Below are 23,035 nucleotides of genomic sequence, written 5' to 3'. Positions count from 1 at the left end.
GCAGCATTTTACATTTCTTTTGTTGCTGCGTTCAGCACTGCTCGGCGGCGCAACGCGCTCCGGCGGGGAAAGCAGAGCACGGCTTCCGGGAGTGGTACGGGGGCTTCACTCTTTGTTACCGTGTTATGGAAATAGCCCTGTACATTAAAACACTGATAAATAAAAGGCATTCGAGCAAGCAGGTGTGAATCTGAAATTACAGACTACTGACAAGCAAGCGCAGAGTGAATGAGCAGGAGCACATTACATCCAGTGCTTAGACAGCTATGGGTCACTGCCCAGAGGCAAGTCCAGCGCTAGTAAGACATTGAGCACTAGTGAGACACCCGCCAGCGCCGGCAACGCGGGCACAGCCCGCTCCCCTGCTCAGCCCGCGGGCCGGCAGCGCCCGCACCCGGACAGAGGCGCCCCCGCGGCGGGCAGGCGGGCTGCGGGCCGGCCGAGCCCCCCACGGGAGCTGGGTAAACGTGGGCCCCTGCTTCTCCTTATCAGGGAGTTCGCATTTCAGCTCCACGGTAAAGAAAAATCCAGTTAAAAACCCAAATGGACGAATCACTGTGGATTCCTCCCCAGCAGGCAGAAAAGGGACGGCGAAGCTCTGCAGCAGACGCGGTACCTGCGAGCACACCTGGGAGACGTGGGGCTGCGGTCATCCTATCAAAGCTGGAAACGCTGGGCACTGCGCTGGGCTCTATCTTCTGCCAGGCCGAACTCAAACCCGAAATATCTGCTCACACAACTCCAGCTGAGCTCTCAGTCATGTAACATAAGCACAAACTCCTCCTGACATCGGTGCAGAACAATTTGCAGTTAAGCTTTCTGTGGAAACCTACGAATCCAGACACTTCTGACAAGCGCAAAGTAACAATGCGCTTTTACTACCAGCTATTCACTTGCCAAGAAAAATTACTGTTTTTTCCAAGTTTCTAAATCCTGCAATATCTGGGTTTTTTTAGAACTAAGTTGCACACATTGTCCTTTAGGAGCTACTCGAACTGGCCAGCAATGGCTACATGTGACATATCTCAGGCCAGCACAGCCGGCACTCCAACAGTGGGTCCTAATTCAGCCTGTCACAAAGACAGGGGCCAGTGCAAAACGCTCAGTTCTGAGCATGCGCTGCCACTATTGAAAGCATAATCCGAAGTGCAGAGAGGAGGATTTCAGCTGAAAGTCTCGAGGATGGAATTTGCTTGCAGGATTCATGCCCAGAGCTCGGTTCAGGGCTCACAGCCCTCGTGGCATCCCAGGCTCTGGAGAAGAGGGACCTGGGTTTTAGGCAGGGCTCAATTCTCAAAGAAACGCCTGTGTGCACTTGCACAAGGAATACCTTGTTGGCTCAGGCTCAGTGAATTCAGAACAAACCAAACAAAAAGCCGCAGAACCATGTGCCATCTAGAGCTTTTGCTGCTCCTGCGGTCCCATGCGAGCCCAGGAACCTCCACCGCGTTCTGGAGGGCGAGCCCCCCCGGCCAGGGCAGCGGGCGGCACAGGGTCGGGCCATGTGCGCGGAGCGGCCGCTCGGTTCCGTGCGCCTGCTCCCGGACCCCTTGTCTGCCTCGCCCGGTGTGACGGCCCAGCGGGACCGGCCCCGCTGCGCACCGCGGGCTCCGGGCACGAACCGGGTGGGAAGCCGAGGCCTCTCAGCCACAGCACAGGAAAAGAGAAAAAAGCCAGCAGTACCGCATCTGGCAGCTTCCGAGTGGCGGGGGGGCCGCGCCCGTTATTCCCGCGTTGTGCCTGTGCACCGGCAGATGGAGCTCTGCCCTCAGCAGCCCGCTGCAGCCGCGCCTGCGGCACAAACCCGCCCCGCCGGGCCGCCGGGCTGCCGCATGGGACGCGGGCACAAAGGGGCCCCGGCCCCGCCAGCAGGGATCGCTCCGGAACTCGTCAGTGGCGAAAATCTCCGATTAACCGCAGTAATGCCTTCCCTTCCATTGTGTAATATTCTTCCTTTCTTTCTAAAATTGTTTCCAGGATTATTCGGGATTCAGCACGGTTTGGAAAATGAGAAGGCATGGTTTATTTCTCTTGCAAAATAAGGAATGACAATTTTTTCTTGCCACATTTAGAGAGAGAAAAAAAAAATATATATATATATATATAAAAAAAAATATAAAAACTGTATCATGCCTGTGAGCACTGCAGACTGCATGATCCTGAGGATTTCACAGGAACGAAAGGTCAAGGGATCTGCGGCAGATTTCCCCAGCGCTGCTGACAGATCTGACGCCTGTAGCGGGTGCGTCACAGCAGGACAGAGGAGGAGTGATGAGGGGGAGCACTGGCATTTGCCGGCATCTCAGCAAGCTGGGAAATGACAAATTCGTATGTGGATTCTCTTCCCGTGCTGCCGCAGGTGGCTCCAGCCAGGCCCTGCAGAGCCGGCGCATCCCGGTGTGCACCGCGGCGCCGGTGCTGCGGGCAACCCCGTGGCAACGAGCCACCCAAGGCCAGTGACCAGCCCCACCCTGCAGGGAACCAGGAGCAGAACCACCCTGGGTTGAGGGCTTTTTGTTGGTTGGTTTGCTCATGCACCAGGCACATTCTGCTGTGCACCCAATGCAGGCTTGACTTCAAACGAGTGAGCGCTCGCCACTGACGGCCAGGGAAGCCCATCTTTAGAGCCAGGGTGCAGCTCATTATTCTCTGCAAATGTACTGCTATATAAGCAATATATTAAAATATATTTTGACTTTTTTAAGATTCTTGGACGATTTCATGTTATGCAAGCAGGAAAACTGAGATTATTATAGAGTTACCCAAGATGCTGGAGATGATATTTGCCAGCAAGGTAATTCAATATACATCTATTCTGGCATTCAATAATTAAAGAGAGGCCCCCAGCAGCGAATTGCTGGGTGATTATCGCACAGCAGCAGCCATCCTCCACCACCGGCGGAGCACCAGCACCTGCAGACAGGCTCTGGCAAGCGCACCACATCTTCGGGCAGGCGCCGAAACGCAGGCAGGCGGCACTCGCAGCAGAGCTGATTCCTCATCTCTCTGAACAGAAGCCAACACAAGAAGGGGGACTGGGCGCCCACCTCTAAAGACAGAGGTTTCTACTGATTAACCTACTAGTGAATGACTTGCTGGATTCAAGACCTTATCCTGCCTCTGATTCTGCACAGGTATAATGGTCTGTTCAGGTAGGATCCGTGCTTCAGCCCTAACGGAGCAAAAATCAAGGCAGGACTTCGAGGTTTGGGCTTTAATGAATAGAAGCCAACAGCTGACAAATTAAATACTTCAGAGAAGTGAAAATTAAACAGTCCTGCAGTCACGAGGGTTGGCATATGGAAAGCTGCCACTGAGCTAATTATAGAAGTGTCTACCGCAGCAGAGAGGGAGGTCCCAGCGCCCCGGAGCAGCCATACATCTGGGCAGTGGGACCGCGGCCACTGGCCACACGTGTTTAAGTAGCACATACGTGCTGCCTGCCTGCTGTTCATCCTGCACAACCGCAGGCCGAGGGCAGCGGCCCCTGGACACTGCGCTGGGACAACAACCAGGGCGGGTTCTGCCCACAGGCTCCCGGCTCGGCAGAGGAGGCGCTGCAGGGGCGCAGGAGGGTCCATCACCCGCACACGGCCCGGCTGCTTCACTCGCCACGCACACCGCTGCTTCAGTTGCCATACACCGGTGTTTGTGCCTTCTGGACACCAGCCACTTCGGCTACTTCAGGTACCTATGAAGAGCATGAAATCACCTGGGGACAGAGTGTCCCTTGCTTGCTCCAGCCCAGCCCCTGCAAATGTCCCTGTGTGCAGTGGAGCCAACGCTGCTGAGAAACCGGAGAACCGGGGTCACTACGTGAAGATGAACAAAGCACGTGGGTATTACTCACAACCAGAGATGCAAAATTATTTACAGACAGGTGGTTATGGAGCTCATCAGTAGTGTTTGCATAAGGTATTCACCTGTTAATGAACGACAAAGGACAGCGAATTGGGATGGTGGAAATTCAGACAGAGAGCAGCCAGGCTACTCAGCTTCAGCTGGCTACAACCACCCACCCACGTGGAGGTGGAACCATCAAACTATGTGAGATGCTACAGCAGCAAGACCATGTACATGCCCTGCTGCCCTAGGAGAAGCACGCTCACGTGCAACGTGCGTCACCCACACACGTGTGGCTCTCTTGGAGATGAGGGACAAGGTCGACTCACAGCACTCCTCCTAAATAGTGTCCTACACTCTGTAATGCAGAGAGCTGACAAAAGATAATGGGCACTAAAGAGCAGAAGCGAGATAAGGCACTAAAGAGAAGAGAGAGATAAAGTGCTGAAGAGAAGATATGCGTGAGTGCATGCACACACAGAGGAACGAGCTCCGGTACGAAGGACAGGCAGGCTCTGCCAGCTGCAGCACTGAATCACTTCTCCTCCTGAACTATCTGTCCCGGGCACTTAGGAGCCTTTCAAAGGTACCAAGCTGTGGAAAGCTGTTGGCTGCAGCGCCACTGAGCAGGCTGCATCACGAGGGCAAAGCGAGCGCAGCCGGAGCAGCTGTGCTGACATGAAGGCCCCATCGCCTGGGGAAGAGCAGCTCGGGAGGGCGGCAGGGAGGCTGCTCCTCGGGAAGCAAAGGGAAAGGAAACTCTCCGACGGGGGGCTGTATCCACTGACGGGGCATTGGTTGGCTCACGGTGACGCACCATTGGCTTGGGTGATGACTACAGAAGGGACGACGAGGCCATCTTCCCTCTTGGACAGAAACAGGACCCAGGCGTCTCAGATGCACTAAAGGGGATTTCTGTCCAACTGTGCCTTTCAGAACTCCTGTAAAAACAACAGCCTTGGGGGCCATGAGCATCTTGTTCTCAAGTTTGTGCACAAAACACCTGGTGCGCACACACAACTGCTTTTCAGCCAAGCCCAACACCGATTGCCTGTAATGATGGCAGACGCACGCAGGGCTTTTGACTGCAGGTATATGCTCCAGAAAAATCTGCTCCTCTATACCTGCAATTGTAGCAAGAAAAAACAACCTCAAAAAGAACCCGCAAGCTCTTCTACCTGCCTGCTCTTCCCTCAGCACACGGCGCTGACCACAGCCGCAGAAAAACGCTTTAACCAAGGCTGGTGCCCTGGCCTTTCCCACCTACCACACCTGCATGTCCCTGCCTTCTGCCGCCACCCGCGGTCCCCTGCTGGGGCTGTGCCCTACGGCAAAAAAGGAAAGCGGGAGACAGGCACAGGGGGTAACGGGAGGGCTCGTGTCCTCTTACTCCCTTCGTGTCACTCCTGGAAGGTGACACTTGACCTTGCATAGCAATGGTGTTGATGCCACACACGGCAGCAGCTCATAAATTAAAATAGCAGCAACACTGACAGTGCTCACAGGTCTCAGAAAAGAAAGGTGATGTGGAATTGGCTTGTTCATCTTTTCCATGGCAGGAAACATTTCAGCCTGTTACCAGCACAAACATTGTCTGCTTTAACCAATCTTTGCGACTCACAGTACTCTGCCTTAAGGCAACTCCAACGAGGAAAACCACAGTATTCCTTTTGCTTTCTATGGAAAGAGCTCCAAATGCAATTAAATCCACCCAGTCCATATTGTTCTTTGTGTGCTCCTGGGCGCTCAGCCGCTCGCCATTTATCGAGGTACAGCCTGTGCCCGTACCGGCCTCCCAAGGAACGCGGGCGCTCAGCGGCAGTGAGCTCGGCGGGACAGGACGGCCCGGCCGAGCCGCGGTGCCGGAGCTTCCCGCCTCCATCCGGCCGAGCCGCGGTGCCGGAGCTTCCCGCCTCCATCCGGCCGAGCCGCGGTGCCGGAGCTTCCCGCCTCCATCCGGCTGAACCGTGGTGCCGGAGCTTCCCGCCTCCATCGCACCCGCGGGCGGCAGGAAAGCGGCAGGGAGGACGGGTACCAGCTCGCACAAGTACACACGGGAGAACAGGTACCAGCTGGCACAAGTACACACACAGCACCATCTTAAGCTACCGGTTTTCAATTACTTTTCTGCATTATGGCCCTTTGCATCAGAGGAAAAATGGAGGCAAGATGCAGAAAGCAATCAGTTTCCCTTGCAGCTTCTCCTGCATTTGCACCAAACCCCAGCCTGGATCAGGGACACCCCCAGAAGCACGGCAGAACAAATCCAAAGCCTTGTGACAAGTTGTTTTTACAGGACACAGGTCATTTTGGAAGTTACAAGCAAAGGGGACTAAATCGTAGTAACTTTTTGAAAGACACCCTCATCAGAAAATTCCTGTGGCATTTCAGACACCCAAAATCAAATGTTATTACTCCATGATGTTAAATCAAGTATACCTTAAAGAAGCCTTACTGGAAATCACGAGTGAATCCTCCGGACTTTGATCTCAGCTGGAATCTGGCTGTTTCCAATTTGCTGCAGAAAGATTTGCAACCCTGAAAACAACAGAAAGGACAGAGTTATGAAGTACAGAATCACAGAATCATTTGGCTGGAAAAGCCCCTCAAGATCGTCGAGTCCAACCGTTCCCCACCCTGTCCCTGCCCCATGTCCTGAGAACCTCGTGTCCGTCTGTCCAGCCCTCCAGGGCTGGTGACTCCAGCACTGCCCTGGGCAGCCTGTTCCAATGCCCCACAGCCCTTTGGGGAAGAAATTGTTCCCACATCCAACCTCAACCTCCCCTGGCGCAACTTGAGGCCGTTTCCTCTGCTCCTGGCGCTTGTTCCTGGGGAGCAGAGCCCGACCCCCCTGGCTCCAAGCTCCTTTCAGGCAGTTCAGAGATCAGAAGGTCTCCCCTCAGCTCCTGCTCTCCAGCTGAATACACATATGTAAGAATAAAATTTATCAGGGGAAAAAGAAAAAAAAATCGGATTTAGTAAAAGCAAGAGAGGATGCCGGCCGTGCCTGAAATGGTTCTGAGCTGCAAGGCCCCTCCACGCTTTCCTTCGAGGTGTCCTGCCTGCCTTTCGCTCTGGCCTGCCCAGATTCCCCCGCCCGCCTCCTCCGCGGCAGAGCAGGACCAGCAGCGCCGCGCTCCCGGCCCTCCCAGGACGAGATGAACTACCGCAATCTGCCTTCCCCCGGCGGCGCCGAGCGCACAGCCGGCTCTGCTCCCGCGGCCGGGCCGGCGGTGCGAGCGCAGGAGCGTCCCGCTCGCCGGCAGCTCTCGCTCCAGCAACGGCCTTTGTGAGGGACTGGAGCAGGGCGCGCGGCGCACGCTCGCGCCTGGCGCTATGGCAATACCGGGGAGGAGGCGGCACTGAAGGCCGTTTCCCTTCACGCAAATGGCTTCAACTTGCTTTTTGTGGGTTAGCTTTGGCTTCTGGCTGTACTCCAAACCTAGACAATGAATTGGCCGGGGGTTTTGAATGATCAAATCCTTTATATTTCTCATTAAAAGCTGGCTCAACCAGCATTGTCTTTAGTGACTGCACATGTGGCTTTTGGGGTGTTACGTACTTGCGTCTGGCCAAAGTGCCAGAGCTCGCTGCGAGTGGAGCCTTTCCAGGGGAAAACAGCATCTGCAATCGCACACTGTCGCTTAGGGCCCACCGGCACAAACTGTAGTCTACTGTAACGTACCAGCTGTTCCAGATCTCTGTGTAACCTACATCATATACAGCACGGGGGTGTCAGAAGCTGTAATTTCCCTTCGTGCAGAACGCAATTTTCTCTCACACGTGAAGCACCACCCGCGCAATAGCCCGGCAGAGCCGCGCCGGCCCATTCCGGCGCTCAGAGCAGGTCCACAGCCCGGCCCGCCACCACAACCGGTGTTCGTGTGTACGGATGTGGGCACGGCCACCCCAGGTGCTGTGCACACGCACAGACTGGAAACTTCAAAACAACAGGCAGAGTTTTGATTAAAATATGGCCATCAAAACAGGAAAGCAGAATATACAGCAGGAGTCTTATTTCAAATCCCAGTAAATGATGTTGGTGTTGTGGACAGTGGTTATCTGTGCGGGCTCCGAAAAACACTCGTATGGCACAGAGCAGCTACAAGGTGCCGCGGCTCTCCGTACCACCCAAACGCAGCGCAAAGCAGCAGCTTTGGGGATGTACTTTCCCAGGTCTTGACTCTTATGTAAGGAGATGAGACAGCCCCGAGACAGCTCGGCGCCCGCCTCTGCCCGTTCCGCCAGCCCTCGCGACCGAGCTCTCCTCTCCTCTCCTCTCCTCTCCTCTCCTCTCCTCTCCTCTCCTCTCCTCTCCTCTCCTCTCCTCTCCTCTCCTCTCCTCTCCTCTCCTCTCCTCTCCTCTCCTCTCCTCTCCTCTCCTCTCCTCTCCTCTCCTCTCCTCTCCTCTCCTCTCCTCTCCTCTCCTCTCCTCTCCTCTCCTCTCCTCTCCTCTCCTCTCCTCTCCTCTCCTCTCCTCTCCTCTCCTCTCCTCTCCTCTCCTCTCCTCTCCTCTCCTCTCCTCTCCTCTCCTCTCCTCTCCTCTCCTCTCCTCTCCTCTCCTCTCCTCTCCTCTCCTCTCCTCTCCTCTCCTCTCCTCTCCTCTCCTCTCCTCTCCTCTCCTCTCCTCTCCTCTCCTCTCCTCTCCTCTCCTCTCCTCTCCTCTCCTCTCGTGTTGCTGCCAGTTCTGCTTTTCCTCCCAGATGGCAAACGTTCATCTCCTGGCTGCATTCGCTCGCAAGAAGAAGCGAGCCTTCTGCCTTGCTCTGTGCAGCGGGAAAGCAATGACACGAGACAAAGCTTCACCGCAAACCAAAAATGCACCTCATCCACTAAAAAGCTGAGGGACAAGCTGCTCTCAAAATCAGAGTCCTGGGGGTAAAACACAGAGCACCAGTTCTAAGAGTATTTAACGTGGCAGACAGAGGCCGCTCATTCCACATACCAGAAGTAGATGAACATGGAACCAGCTTCGGCACTGATCATTTCCACAACGGGAGAGATTTATCCTGCAGTGCTAGCTATTAAACATAACTTACATATTTTATTAAATATAACTTACATATTACATAGTGTGCCACCTACTCAATAAACCCAAGATCAGAAGGCACTCACACACATGTAGGGATGATCAAGAAAATGCCATCAAAAGAGAGAGATAAAGATGTGTCTCTGACTCCACCGGGGTGGCGGCGCTGTTCAGCCTGGGTCCCGGTCACCACCACGCTCGTCCTTCCAGAGCCTGTCACCTGGGAAAACAGCACCCGGCTTTGCAAGAGGACGGAGCTCTCCCGTAAGAGGCAAAGGGCAGCAAGAGCGCGCCAGTCTAAAGCCATGAGCACAGAGTTATTTGAAGACACAAGCATACACAGAAAAAGCCTTTGGTTTAAAACATAGGTTATAAAAGCCAAACAGTTGGGCCCGCTACTGTGATCAAATGCCATCCTTACTCCATCAGAGCTTAAAATAGGTTGAGTAACAAGGCAAACAACTGTAAAAATCCCAGGCTACTGCCAAGGGACACGCAGCAGGCAGAGGCACATCACAGCGCTCGCGGAGGGAAAGCCTCCATCGCAGCCGGGGAGCACGGCGGAGCGTTCGTACGGCCAGAGCAGGGCCTCGGCAGCATGCCCCACGCTGCAGGACGTGCAGGTCACAGCGTCCGACCCGCAGCTCAGGAACATGGCAGAGCGTTCGTACGGCCAGAGCAGGGCCTCGCCGGCACACCCCACGCTGCAGGACGCACGGGTCACAGCGTCCGACCCGCAGCTCAGGAACATGGCAGAGCGTTCGTACGGCCAGAGCAGGGCCTCGCCGGCACACCCCATGCTGCAGGACACGCGGGTCACAGCGTCCAACCCGCAGCTCAGGAACATGGCAGAGCGTTCGTACAGCCAGAGCAGGGCCTCGGCAGCACACCCCACGCTGCAGGACACGCGGGTCACAGCGTCCGACCCAGCGGGCGTCACACGCGGCCCCTCGAGAGCAGCCCCTGCTGCCAGCCCGCAGCCAGGAGTGCCCTCCTTGCATTTCCCCAGCCCAGGAGAAAAGCCCTGCGTGTAAGTTCACAACCCACGGCCCTCCCAGCTGCCCCGAACCCCTCTGCCAGTGCCAGGTAGTTCTCGTGTTCAGCTATTGACGGCACAGGCTTTGTTAGTGCTGCAGGCTGAGGCTTTGTAACCAGCCCCGGGAGCTGGGTACATTCTGTTCAGAGTGCCAAAGGCACTGAACAACCACTTACATTTGCATTTGCCTAAACATAGCCTAAACATACTGCAAGCAAATAGCAGGAATAGGTTCAGCGCTCCAGAGCTCAATTAAAAGCAAAAACACACCCATCAATAATTTGGTACTTTTCCAGAAAGACCAGAAAAAGCCAATATGAATCAGAATCATTGAAACAGTATTTTTGTACTGCAGCAAAAAAACAAAGAACATAAAGTTTAAGATGTTTGCCAAGAACTTAAAAACCTATTTTTAACCAGTCGGTACATTTTCTGAGTTTATCTGTGGATAAGATAAGCTGCTAACCACCATTTCTGGGGTTCAGACCTTTTGCCACAGGCATGTGCAGCCGGCGCTGCCGCCCCAGTCTCCCGTGGAGCGCGGCGCAGGCAGCCCGCAGAGCGGCTGCGCTGTGAACCAGCCCGTGCTCCGCAGGCTCCGGCAGGCTGGGCGCTCGGGTGGGCTACGGCAGCCCGGAGACTCGGGTGCTATTCCTGGCGTTGCGAACGATTCGCTGCGTGACCTTGTGAAGGTGACTCAGCCGTCGCACACATCGGCTTCTCAGCCTCGCCGTGTTAAACATCAGTCGTGCTGCCAAACACCCCAGGGGCTCCTCGCTTGAGAAGAAACGGAGAAAAAGAACTAGACTATATCTGAGAAATGCAAGGAAATAATGCTGTGCATCTGGGTGCAGTCGCTCTTCTAATTTCAAAGGCAGGCTGGACTGTGTTCGGAACAGAGGCTCTAGCCAAGTAATAACAGTGAAATTAAATGTTAAAATAGGAACAGCATCCCCTTACAATTATTTCGTCCCTCTGGATGTTTCATGAGGCAGATGTCACTATGATCAAACGCCTGCGAGTTGTCTGGATGCTGTGGAAGTAGATGCCTCCGATATACCTGGCTCGACTCCTCCTCACAGCATCCCTGTGCAAGGGAAGCAGGACGCGGAGCACTATTTGGTGTGGAGATGGTTGTGGAAGAGCAGTCCCACAGTTAAAGACGCCCGTGTCGCTGGATCTGGTGATGTATGCCCCTGATTTTTGAAGGAAGCTCCATCGGGTAGCAGCCCAGGATGCAGCTTCCTGGCAGGGGAGAGATTCCCTCCCCAGGGGCGTCACGGCAAGCGCCAGGGACGAGCCGGTGCTGACGCAGCCCTTGCCGAGGGCTCGGGGCGGCCCGCGGCGCGGGGCAGCGGCTCAGCCACGGCAGTTTCGCTGCAACCGTCCCGGCCGTGCCAGACGGTGCGTCACGCGATGCGGCACACCCGCACCGGCAACAGCGCCAGAGGAAGCGCCAGGGGTGTGCCGGAACCCGAAAGCTCCTCAGTTCGCACGAGCGTCCGGCGGGGAACGGCAGCAGAGGTTTCCTCGGCACAGCGTGGAGCGCGGGGACTGTGCGGATGGCCCAGCCTGCTCCAGCGCAGCCGCCCCCAGCCCCGCTCACCACTTTTGCTCACACAGTTCGGCTCCAGCTGCTGCCTCAGCCCAAACCCAGCACTGCCTGATCCAGGGAGCCATTTGTCCTGCTGCTGCACCACAGCACCACTGTGCACAGCTTACCCCAAACACCCACGCTTCAGCATCAGAGCACATCAAAGACCAAATCTGGAAAGGGTTTCTTTGCTGTGGCTGCTCCACAGGGTGACTCAGGTGAGAAGCATCCACTCCACCCTGCCAGCTCTGCAGGACACACCACGTGCTCAGCGGCACCTCGAGCCAGAGCCTGGGACCGGCTGAGCGGTGGAGGAGGCAGGAGGAGGCAGGAGGAGGCAGGAGGAGGAAGGCGGGAGAAGGCAGGAGGAGGCAGGAGGAGGCAGGAGAAGGCAGGAGGCAAGAGGAGGCAGGAGGAGGCAGGAGGCAGGAGGCAGGAGGCAGGAGGAGGCAGGCAGGAGAAGGCAGGCTCGAGAGGAGAGGATTAGAAAAATTGCTGAGTAAAAACCGGAGCATGAAACAGTGCAGAAAGTGTCAGGGAACACAAGTGTAAATGCTCTGTAAAACTCAGAGCTTGCACAGGACTGTTAAAGGGCTACTGGACAGTCTGTGGAAGGAGGACACAGCTAAAAGAAAAAGGCTACACCATGAGCAGCAGAAATCCTCCTCTCCTGAGCCTCCCAAAGCAGCAAATACAAGCAGCAAATGCCCAGAAATGGCCACAGGAAAGCTCTCGCAGCTGTTGCAGGCAGGGCGGGGAGGCGGCCTGCAGCCCAGCACCAGCTGCACAGCACCAGCTGCACAGCACCCCACGGCGCCCAGCTCCGGGGAGCCCTCCATCCAAACACCGCCGCCACTGGGAGAAACCAGAGTCCGGGCCTGCTGTGTTCTGCCGAGTGCTGGGGTTTTTTTGAACCACCTTCAGGAACCCATTGTCATCATATCTGTATGTCTGTGCCAAAGCCCTTTGCCAAAATACCAGCAGCCATGGCAGCGGACAACACAGCCGGTGTCCGATGGCCAGGCACGCCGTCAGCGCTCGGGCAGACCCTCCGCAGCGCCTGCATTCGCAGCTGCACCCCACGCGCCACCTCGCAGCTTACTGGACAAGCCGTCTCCTCCTGCCGCGCACCACGCCACCTCACACCCGCTGCCTGCGCTCCCTTACTTCCAGGTTAGCTGCACCTTTGCCCAACGAAATCCTGCGATTCCCAAGAGAGGAATTGTGACGAGTCGCTTCAGACGGCGCCAGCAGCTCCCTGACGGCCAGCACACGGTGCGGTGGCACCTGTCCTTCCCATTTTACAGACAGCAAAGAAGCCCCTCCTGATGGCAAGGACAGAAAATAGCACTTTCTCAATCAGCAGATCAGCTAATGCTAATAATCCCTCGTGTTTGCTCTGCATTTACCTTGTTAATCCCACCAACTCACAGGAACACAAGAGCACAAGCTATCGACTCTCCCCTTCTCTTCTGTGTAACAGTCACAGATCTTCTCACCTCGCCCTTTGCTCAGTCACCAAATACCCTCTTATTGGGCAACCTCTCTGACAAATTAATGACATTATTAACTTAACTCAGAGTGATTGCTGTACATATATCCAGCCTGAAGTCCTCTGCTGCTTCGTGTGCCTCCTGCACTGCTTTTCCCCCGAGCTGTATCTGCAGAGCAAACAGAAACGAGCATCTTCTCAAAGCACCTCTCCAGCAGAGCAGCGGTGACGAGTTACAGGGGTCCCATCCCCGCAGTACTTGTTCACTGCCAGCAAAACCATTCATGAAACCCCAGAGCTGCACAGATTACACATAACCTGATATACAGAAAACCACTGGGCCGGTGTGCCTGATGGCACCTGTGGTCCAAGCGGAGCTCAGGGACCCGGCGGGTCCTGCCGTGGGTCTCGGCACCAGCCTGCTGGCAGAAGTCAGCACGGAGCCAGCCACAGTGTGAACCTAAGCAGAAAACCCCTGGCACAGGCACCCTCCGCGTGCGCGGGTGCGAGGCAGCTCGCCCACGCCAGACAGCGCCCACGGGAACGCAGCCTAGTGCAAGTGGGAGCTGCACCTTCGTGTTCCGCCATCCCACTCGGGAAGTTACGCACACTGAGCAATCTGGCTGTGCTTGCAGAGCTGGCAGAAAGATTAGAGAAAACAAACCAAAGCAAAGCAAACAAAAACCCACACCACCCAACAACCCACCCGCATAAAGCATCCCTGCTCAACCCTTCTGCTGGCCCCAGCATGGTGCCGCACGATGACCACGGCCCTGCGCAGCCGCGCCAGCTCACGCCTTCTGCGCACACAGCCGCGCCAACGGGGACGTGGCAACACAACCGCAGCTGCGCTGGCCACGCCGCTGGAGCCACACCAGACACCCGGCTGGGGCCACACCGGGCACCCCGCCGGGGCCACACCGGGCACCCCGCCGGGGCCGCTAACAGGGCCACACCGGCCACGCCAGCACAGCTGCTGCCCAGAACAGAGCTGCGCTGTGGAAACCTGGGGAACATCAACGAGCACGGGGAGAGACCGAGACAGGGGCTCAAATCCTCCTGATTCACACCACACACAAACCCAACTTTCGCTTTGCTGCTTCTCCCATTCAGAGAAGCTCCTTGACAAGCACTCGCTGTGGTTCCTCCAAACCCACGGTGACCTCGACTGCTTGTGGGACAAGAGTTCTCCATCTACAGATGGATCAAATGGATTCCAACCTGTTCACTGCAGCCAGAAGCAGGCATTTTTTCCTAGGATTTCCTAAATCTTCTAGTCTTCTACCTCTGAAATTTGTAATTCTACTTTTTAAAGTCCATATTCATGAAGGGAGATTGAAGTGACCAAACTGCAGGTATGAGGCAGAAAATAAATCCTATTTTTCATTCTTCAGCTGCAGTTCATGACATTTCATTTCAGTCCCCAGCCAGGAAAGAGCTTACGTGAGAGTTAATGCAGAGATTGCAGTGACTTACAGAGCATTTCCGTACAAGGAAAACACCGCAAACCACCGAGGAGAACTGTATTTGTGTACATTGCTGCTGCTGGAGAACAGAACAGCAGCTGGGACTGCTGTGACCTCAAGATTCGGCAATTCATGTAGTACCAGAGAACCCGGGACATACCAGAGAGTGCTGCAGGGCCGTGAGGAGGCCGAGCGAGCGGGAGCACGCAGGCGCGAGGAGGCCGGGGGGCTCAGTGCCAGCAGCACAGGTAACAGACCAGAGCCGGGCTCTTCCCAGCGGTGTCCAGTGGCAGAACAGGTGGCGGGCACAGGTGAAACACAGGAAGATCCGCTCAAGCACAAGGGAAGATCTTTGTCCTGTGGGCTGGTCAGACTGCGGGATAAGTCGCGCAGGAATGGCGCAGCCTCCGCGCTCAGGAGATATCCACGTGTGACGGCACCGCCTGCGGCAGCTGTCCTGCCCTCGGCAGTGAGGCCAGCTGGTCTGCAGAGCTTCCTGCAGCCCCAGCTGCCCCTCAGCTCTGGAGGAACGGGACACATACCTGTTCAGTCTGGAAAGCAAGCTGCTGGGCACAGCAGATCCTTTGGAGGAGGCAGCCATTTGTGTTTCTTCTCCCCGGTACGCACCAAGCAGTAATGGGCTAGTTTTGGGGAACGGAGATGAAGTTGAGTTTCTATAGGCAGGAGTATCCAAGTGCTGGAAGAGACAACGGAATCCAGAAGCAGCGGATTGAAAGAGGAAAGCAGGTGAACAGCCATGAGGACGGCCCGGGGACCGTCACTGACGCTGGGAGCCGACCCGGCCTCCGTCACATTTGAGAGAGACCTGCCGCCTCCCCTAAACCCGTGTGTTCTCTCTGTTTGTATCTGTCGCACGTGAAAGGCTCTGAAACGGCTTTCTAAAGGCTCAGAAGAACAACGCACCTTTTTAGAAACACTATTCCTGTTACCTTGGTAATTACATTATTTCAGAGCTAGATGAGCCGATTTTAACAAGTGAAGTTCGCATGTTCCGAACATCCGAGTTGTTGCTGGGCCGCAGCTTCCAGTGAACCCACAGGAAAAACAAATTTAAAACCAAAAATCAGTCACTGCTTTACAATTCAAATTCATGTGGAGAAAACAACCTGCGAATGCAAAATTAGATCAGCCCGGAGTCACAACCAGACTTGGTCTATAAACAGATAAGGCTCCTCCAATCCCGCACTCCTGGATTTGTCCTGTTTTCGGTATTTTTCTGGTTCTGCCGCGTTCCTCCTGAGCCGCGGGCCGGGAGCACGGTGTTCCAGCCGCGCCGCAGCCGCGCCGGCCCTGCGGTGCTCCCCGGCCTCTCCGCAGGCCCTGCGGCCGTGGGGAGCGGCTCCGGACTGTTCCCGGCGGTTCGTGGCGCTGCCGGAATACAGCTGTCCCACCTGTACGTTCCGCACCCAAAGCCCGCCTCGAATTTCGGCCTTTGGATTTGCAAAAACCAAATCAGCTGTTTCAAGAACAAGGATGTAGAACCTTATGCATAAAAACATGAACAACTGCAGCCCCAGCGGAGGGTTTGACAGGTGGGAGAGGAGCCCATAGGCCACAGATAAACAAAACGGAGACGGCGAATGCTGCGTAACTACCGCACTGCAAACACTGCAAATTCTTCCCCAAGGAATTACAACAAAACAAGGTTAAATATTCCACTGGGACTAATACTTTCATTTAATTTATTTTTATAAATCAATCTGCATAACGTAAGTTGGCATCCTTCGTGTTTTAATTTTGCTTGCAGTAATAAACCTAACTCTGCAAATCATCCCTGGCTCTATGTTATTTTTATATCTAAGAGCACAGAGTGATAGGAGCTTGGCAGAACAGATCTGACTAAGAGGGAGAAAAACTGCTCTGCTTCCCAAACACAGCAGAACAAGACCATGCTCCATAGCCTGAAAAGCCCGATTTTAAAGCAGTAGGATGAAAATGACTCAGCCTGTGTTAAAATTAGAGGTATGATGAGGTTGAGACTGCAAGTACTGAATTAAATCCATTTTTACTTGGCTTAAAGAAACTTTTGTGTTAATGCCTGGTAAAGGAAATACTGGAAACCCAGCAACTTGAAAAGCCTGTGCAACAGAGGTGTTTATGGAGCTACGAGTGCCACCTGCCCTCCCTGCGCCGGGACAGCTGGGGGTGACCGGGCACCAGAGCTGCTGGGGCGACACACCGGGGGGCCCGCGGCTGCACCGCCGGGCGAAGCGGGACGGCGGCTGCACTGGCTGCACCGCGGCTGCACCGCCGGGTGAAGTGGGATGGCAGCTGCACTGGCTGCACCGCGGCTGCACCGCTGGGTGAAGTGGGATGGCAGCTGCACTGGCTGCACCGCGGCTGCACCGCTGGGTGAAGTGGGATGGCAGCTGCACTGGCTGCACCGCGGCTGCACCGCCGGGTGAAGTGGGATGGCAGCTGCACTGGCTGCACCGCGGCTGCACCGCGTGTGGGCGGACGCGGCCGGGTGAAGCAGGACAGCGGCTGCACCGTGCGTGGGAGGACGCAGCCAGGCGATGAGGGACGGCGGCTGCACCGGCTGCACCACATCACACGGGCGCCTCTCAGCAGCAGCTCCCGGCAGTGAGGGCTCCTGCCAGACCCCCACAGCTCACCGGGGTCTGTTTCTCCCAGCACAGGGAGACGGGCAGCAGGCGAGTGCCCTGGAGAGCAGCAACCCAACGCGAGTGGCACCGGCGCCCACCAAGAAGAGCGCTTCTCAAATACTGACACGACTTACACAGCTCCAAGCCCTTTAGCTCAGAGTAACCCTGACAAGCTTTTCTGTAGCTTCTATTGCTTCTCTTTGTGCTCAGAGACGGAAGCACAGTGTTCCTGGAGCCTTTCACAATGAATAGTTACTCAACCTCACCCCATATATGCGTATAAAAACACAAATCCCTCCAACACCTTGAACGCTAGATGAAAAAGGCGTTCACTGGAGGAGCTCACCAGGCCAGATGGCCAAGCCCAGACACCCCCGTTCCCGGGACGCTACTCACAGCCAGGAGGAACGTGCCGCAGCGCGGTGCCTGCCCTCGCTCCCGCGGGACATCCTGCAGCCGCCACGCTTTGCTCTGGGTGCATTTGAAACGCAGTGTCTTTGCAGCCGTTGGATTCGGGTGCACGCTGGCGTTTGGTGCCCGCACCTGGCGAGACTTCCTTACTCGCCTCATCGCCTGGGTTCCTTCTAACAAATCCCTAGCGAGCAGACTGGAAGCAAAAGAAGAGTAAATAATGTATTATTTTCTACCTTTCTGCAAAATACACGCACACATACTCTTTAAAGAAATGTGAAAAGCCAACTGCCACTAAAGGACTCTGCATCTCCCAACACGGATTAACAATGTCCTGCCTAAGTTCATGTTGAATGGTTCGCACAAATACCTGTTGCAGTTTTCTCCCTAACGGAAGGACACAGAGGACATGTCATAAAACGACATGGGCCAAATTTTGCCCTGGACATTCCTCTGTGGGGATGTGGATTATGTCTTTCTAGAGTCTTCCTGGGCAAGAGTCACGTCCACAGTGGGCACCAGGCTCTCAGAGGCAAGGGGATGTAGTACGTAAAACGCGGTGTCACGCCGTACAGCCGGCCCGGGCTGCTCGCGGAGGGGACACTCGGGTTTGATGCCGCCACTGAAGCACAGCTAATATTACTTAAAATCCCTGAACCTTGTGTAACGCAAGAGAAGGGGCAGAACCTGTAAAATGCTTGGCTGAAAACATTGCTCATAGGAAAAATAATAGCAGGGTAGAATTTGATAGACTGAGAGACAAAAGAATGTTCAGAAAGGAGGAAATTCCCTGTGCCTTGGCTGGATACTATGTTCCCATTTTTCTGCAGGAAAGTGCCTTTCATGTTGGGTAAGGGAGCAATTTATGTATTGTTTTCTATCCATCATCCACTGGAGATCAAAGCCCATCATTAGTCCTTGCACTGAGTCATACTTCGCCTTACTGAAACACATACGTTGTGCAGAAAAGTGCCGTAGTGGTTAAATAACGTCCATGGGAGATTACCGCTGTGACACCGCGCTGTTTGACAGGGGAGGGCACTGGACACGGCACAGTGACGGGCGCGCAGAGCCGTACCGTGCTGGTACCAGGGGCGGCCCGAAGCCGCCAGCCCTGCAGTGCCCGGCCTCCTGCCGCCACCTGCTCCCGGGAGCTCTGATTTCACGGAATGACACAAAACACTCTGAAAACAACACGAATGTGAGCTGGCAACGGCGACACCCTGCCAATGTGAGTCCCATTACCGGTCTCTGTCACACGCTCACCACTGTGACACTGAGCACCTCTGGTTGCCAGGAGCCATTACAAGAACAAGAGCTGATGCCAGCTCAGGCCTGTTGCTCCCTTTGAAGTTCCTCGGCCGGTTATTCAGATGTCTGACCGGGGCCGGGCTCAGCCATGTAATCCTCCCCGTGCTGGCCCGGCTAACTGAGGGAGCCATTTACCCCCCGGCTGGTCCACTCCGCTGCTGAGAGCTGCTGAGCTCAAATGAACGCCGCCCTCCAGTCGCCTTCGTGATGAGACCAAGGCGGCTGCTTTGCACCACTGAGTGGCACACCACCCTTGTCCTCCTCCACGAGCGCTCTTCCCCGCAGGCTTTATCAATCACGCACCTTCTAGAAAACCCGCCTGCGGTACCAACCCGTCGAAGGGGAAGGCCACGAGTTGGGAACAACCCACAGCACATGCGGCACGGCCTCTCCCAAAGGGATGCTTGTGCAGATGCTGGGTGTGACGTTGTGGCAAAGCCTGACACCGCGACACCTCGTCCTTCAGCAGCTGCAGGAGGCCGCGGGCAGTCCCGGCGCTCACGCTGTGCAGCAGTGCCGCTGCAACTCTCCCGTCAGGGTGCGGAGCCCGGCCGGAGCCGCGCGAATCAACAACAGGGTCTCGCGGGAGTCGCACAAGGACCTTCTGCGCCTCCCACCGCCCATGCCCGGCCCGTCCAGCCGCGGGGATGCTCACCGGACAGGCCGCGCTGCGACTGCTTCCCACGGCTCCAGCTTCCCGGCGAGGCGACGGCAGCTCCTCCGGAAAATCTCTGGTAGAAAGAAAGTGCAGCTCAGTTACTCGTTGTGACCCGGGCACATACACTGGATTTGGGGGGCACGGCGCTCCGGGCTCTGCCCGCCCCGCTGGCCCGTGCGTGTCGCACAGCGGAGCGCCGTGCGCGGGAGCACGCTGCTGGGACACCGGGCCAGGCAGGCAGGCTGCGGCAGAGCTGCAGGGTGAACCCGTCTTGTTTCGGAAGCAGCATCATTAGCCTGGAGCTAAAAGAAGCAAAGTAGGGAGTGAAGTAGGGCACTTGCTAGGAAGAATATCCTTCCTTTCTTTTTGTTTGGTTTGTTGTGGGTTTTTTTGATTCTTGACAGCTATTACCACTAAGCAGCAGAACCTGAGACAATACAGAGGATGTAATTGCTTTGCTCAGAGAATTCGGGGCAGCATTTTCAGCAAACAAGAATGGACCTGTTGGGTTGTTTTAATTCCTGGCATAACTGGGCATGTCTTATCTCCCACTCAGGAACATGGAAATGCACAACGAAGACAGCCAGTTGTCTCGTTAGGTAACTACACACAACTCTCACCACAGGATAGGAACCGTTGGCAAGATGTGGTATCGGTGCAGACACTCCGTATTGCCAGCTGAATAGCTGTCACACTGCTTTCTGCAAATGTTATGTCTACTACCACTACAAATAGCACAGCTGAGTGATAAAGAATGTGAAAAAACATTTTCTCTATTTTCGAGGCTGTTTGCCTCGTGAATCTGACAGCACTTTGTTTGTCCAAGTCCCAATCCAGGCCCACGGGGCCGCTCGTCTCCCACCTCCACGCTCCTGCTCGTCACTAACAGCAGCGCTGGGAAGGGCTCTGCAGCAACTCCCGCGGGACAGAGAAGGCAGTCTCGTTAGGTACCTTATAACCACAAGAAAATAGGAATAAAATAACCTTGTACCAGAACATCGCCCTTAAAACACTGAAACGTGCCCTTTGATGTCTGCTGGGTAAGGTCTGGCCCTACGGAGACTGAAAGAATTTCACATTGCCAGAAGCTTCCTTCCACCAACAGTCACACCCGTTCAATGCACTTCTGTAGGATCAGGTCTTAGGTGACACTATTTTTAACTACATGAAGAACACACAAGTCTAAAACACCTTAACCCTCCAGCTGAGTCTATTTATATTTTAAAGCCATTCAAATATGCACATAATTAATGTGTATGTTACTCAGCACAACGTAAACAGCAAGTGCTGCAGTAAGTGTCATGTCTCTAATTTCATTGCTATACAGAAATATGCTACTGTAAATTAACTAGTACATTATGGTGTGTTATAAATAATTAAAACTAAAACTGCAATTGACGAATGAATGAAGCAAGAACATTTTGTAACCCAGTGTTCTTCTTACCCTACTTAATTATCCCCCAATTTGAGTAAAATGCCAAAATAAACTGCTCTCTTGTCACCTTTCAGAGGTGCACGAAGAGAAGCCAAAGGGAGCGACCACACAAGTGCGACCCACCAGGAGAAAGCTCTGCTGCTGCTGGGGGACACGGGGGACAGCCCACCCTGCCTGGTGTCACAGGACAGGACACCGGGGACAGCCCACCCTGCCCGGTGTCACAGGACAGGGACACCGGGGACAGCCCACCCTGCCTGGTGTCACAGGACAGGACACCGGGGACAGCCCACCCTGCCTGGTGTCACAGGACAGGGACACCGGGGACAGCCCACCCTGCCCAGTGTCACAGGACAGGGACACTGGGGACAGCCCACCCTGCCTGGTGTCACAGGACAGGGGGACACGGGGGACAGCCCACCCTGCCTGGTGTCACAGGACAGGGGGACACGGGGGACAGCCCACCCTGCCTGGTGTCACAGGACAGGGGGACACGGGGGACAGCCCACCCTGCCTGGTGTCACAGGACAGGACACCGGGGACAGCCCACCCTGCCCGGTGTCACAGGACAGGGACACCGGGGACAGCCCACCCTGCCTGGTGTCACAGGACAGGGACACTGGGGACAGCCCACCCTGCCCGGTGTCACAGGACAGGGACACCGGGGACAGCCCACCCTGCCCGGTGTCACAGGACAGGGACACGGGCTGGTCCAGCCCTCCCGCCGCCAGCCCCTGCTCTGCCCGCAGTCTGGCTCCTGGCGGCGAGGTCTGCGGCTGCGGGCCCGGCGGGCAGCGCAGGCACCGGCGGGAGCCCGGCTCTGCTTCGGCGTGTGCAGTCAGAGCAGTTCAGCTTTCCAGACCTAGAGATGAGAAAAGTGAACAATGTGAACAGCATCACTGCATCCTTTAGAGGGATTTTCAAAGCAGACCAAAGGTGGTTTTCTTTCACCTCCTGAGAACTCTGCTTGCTCCATTACTTCAATCAATAGCAAGTGTCAAATCGGTTTTGCAGATGTTTTCTGTTTTTTTGATTTTATTTTTATTCTTTAATTTCACTGAAACAGCAGGTCTCTATTTTTAGATAGACATAAAAGGTGCTGACAAAACCTGCAGCTTCATTATCTCCAGGTGAATTCCACTCAGCTTCCTCCTCTGAAGTACCACAGAGCTTTCCACCTGCCTTGTGGGTTTTTGAATTTGTTGGTATTCATTCACATGACAGAAAGCTTTATCAATGAATGGACTGTGTATGCTGTCTGAGCCAGCCCCGACCTTCACTGGACAGAGAACAATCCCCACCGACAAGTCGCTTTAAATACCCGCACACCCTTGCCCCATGCAGCTCCCCTGGAGCAGAGGGAGCCCCGAGGGACAGGAGCCCCCTTGGCTCGGTGTGAGGCGGCTCGCTCCGGCGGGCCAGGCCTGAGCAGGGGTGCGGACGGGCCCGGGAAGAGCGGGCTGGTCACCGGGCTGTGGCGGCGGAAGGAAGGATCCTCCACCCATCTGCTACTGCTGCGGCCCCGGCGCCCGCACCGGCTGCGCGTGGGACTGGCTGTGCTGGCACAGGCGCCCCGCGGGCTGCCCCAAGAGTCTGCACCGCGCGGGGGTTCGTCAGCGCCGGCTGTGCCGGGAGAACGGGGTGTGCGTCCCCGAGCTGCGGGCTCTGCGGAGAGCAGAACGCTGCCACACCGGCGGGCGGCACCGCCCGCGAGGACAGCTGACAGTTCTTTTTTATCCTAACGACAGATCAGTCCTGTCTTTGCTAATCCACCTGGACAGAAGAGCCGAAACACAGCCCCTCCAAGCAGTACGGGGTGCTCACAGCTGGACGGGGCAGAGCCCGTTCAGCACACAGTCAACTCCCACACACCATTTCCTCCTTCTTTTATAACCCTTTCTTTAGGCAAGCCTCCCTTGGTATTTTAAAAATTCATTTTAATCAATTTAAAATTACTAAAGAAACAGCTAAATCCTTAGGGCCTGAAAGCTGCAATCTCTGCCACCGTGGAAGTGATGAGTCAGCTCCATCTCAGCGGCCGCGCAGCTGCCGAGGGACACGCGGGGAGCTGCTCCCGAACTGGGTCACTGGTTTGCTGCGGCAGCCGGCTCTGCACCGGGTGTTCCCTGCTCT

At 55.5% G+C, this 23,035-nt stretch overlaps 1 protein-coding gene across 25 annotated transcripts in view; it reads right to left on the bottom strand.

The window, feature by feature from the left end:
- The window catches only part of LOC135580212 (uncharacterized), an 80,715-nt gene that overhangs the window by 42,710 nt on the left and 14,970 nt on the right, over nt 1-23,035 (bottom strand). For 12 of the 25 annotated variants that reach the window (XR_010474528.1, XR_010474530.1, XR_010474529.1 and 9 more), the window contains exons 2-4: nt 19,465-19,540; nt 17,484-17,694; nt 6,283-6,381 (exon numbers count right to left, since the gene is read on the bottom strand). Coding sequence is in view for 11 of the 25 variants with exons in the window: in XM_065073349.1 (XP_064929421.1) it covers nt 6,295-6,381; nt 17,484-17,694; nt 19,465-19,540 (374 nt within the window). In the remaining 14 variants the exon portion in view is untranslated. The other 13 variants (XM_065073342.1, XM_065073341.1, XM_065073343.1 and 10 more) reach the window with 9 other exon arrangements.

This window comes from Columba livia, chromosome 9 (genome assembly GCF_036013475.1).
Source record: "Columba livia isolate bColLiv1 breed racing homer chromosome 9, bColLiv1.pat.W.v2, whole genome shotgun sequence".
NCBI classification, from domain to species: domain Eukaryota; kingdom Metazoa; phylum Chordata; class Aves; order Columbiformes; family Columbidae; genus Columba; species Columba livia.
The sequence above is the reverse complement of the archived record's forward strand: the minus strand, read 5'-3'. Positions and strand labels throughout refer to the sequence as shown.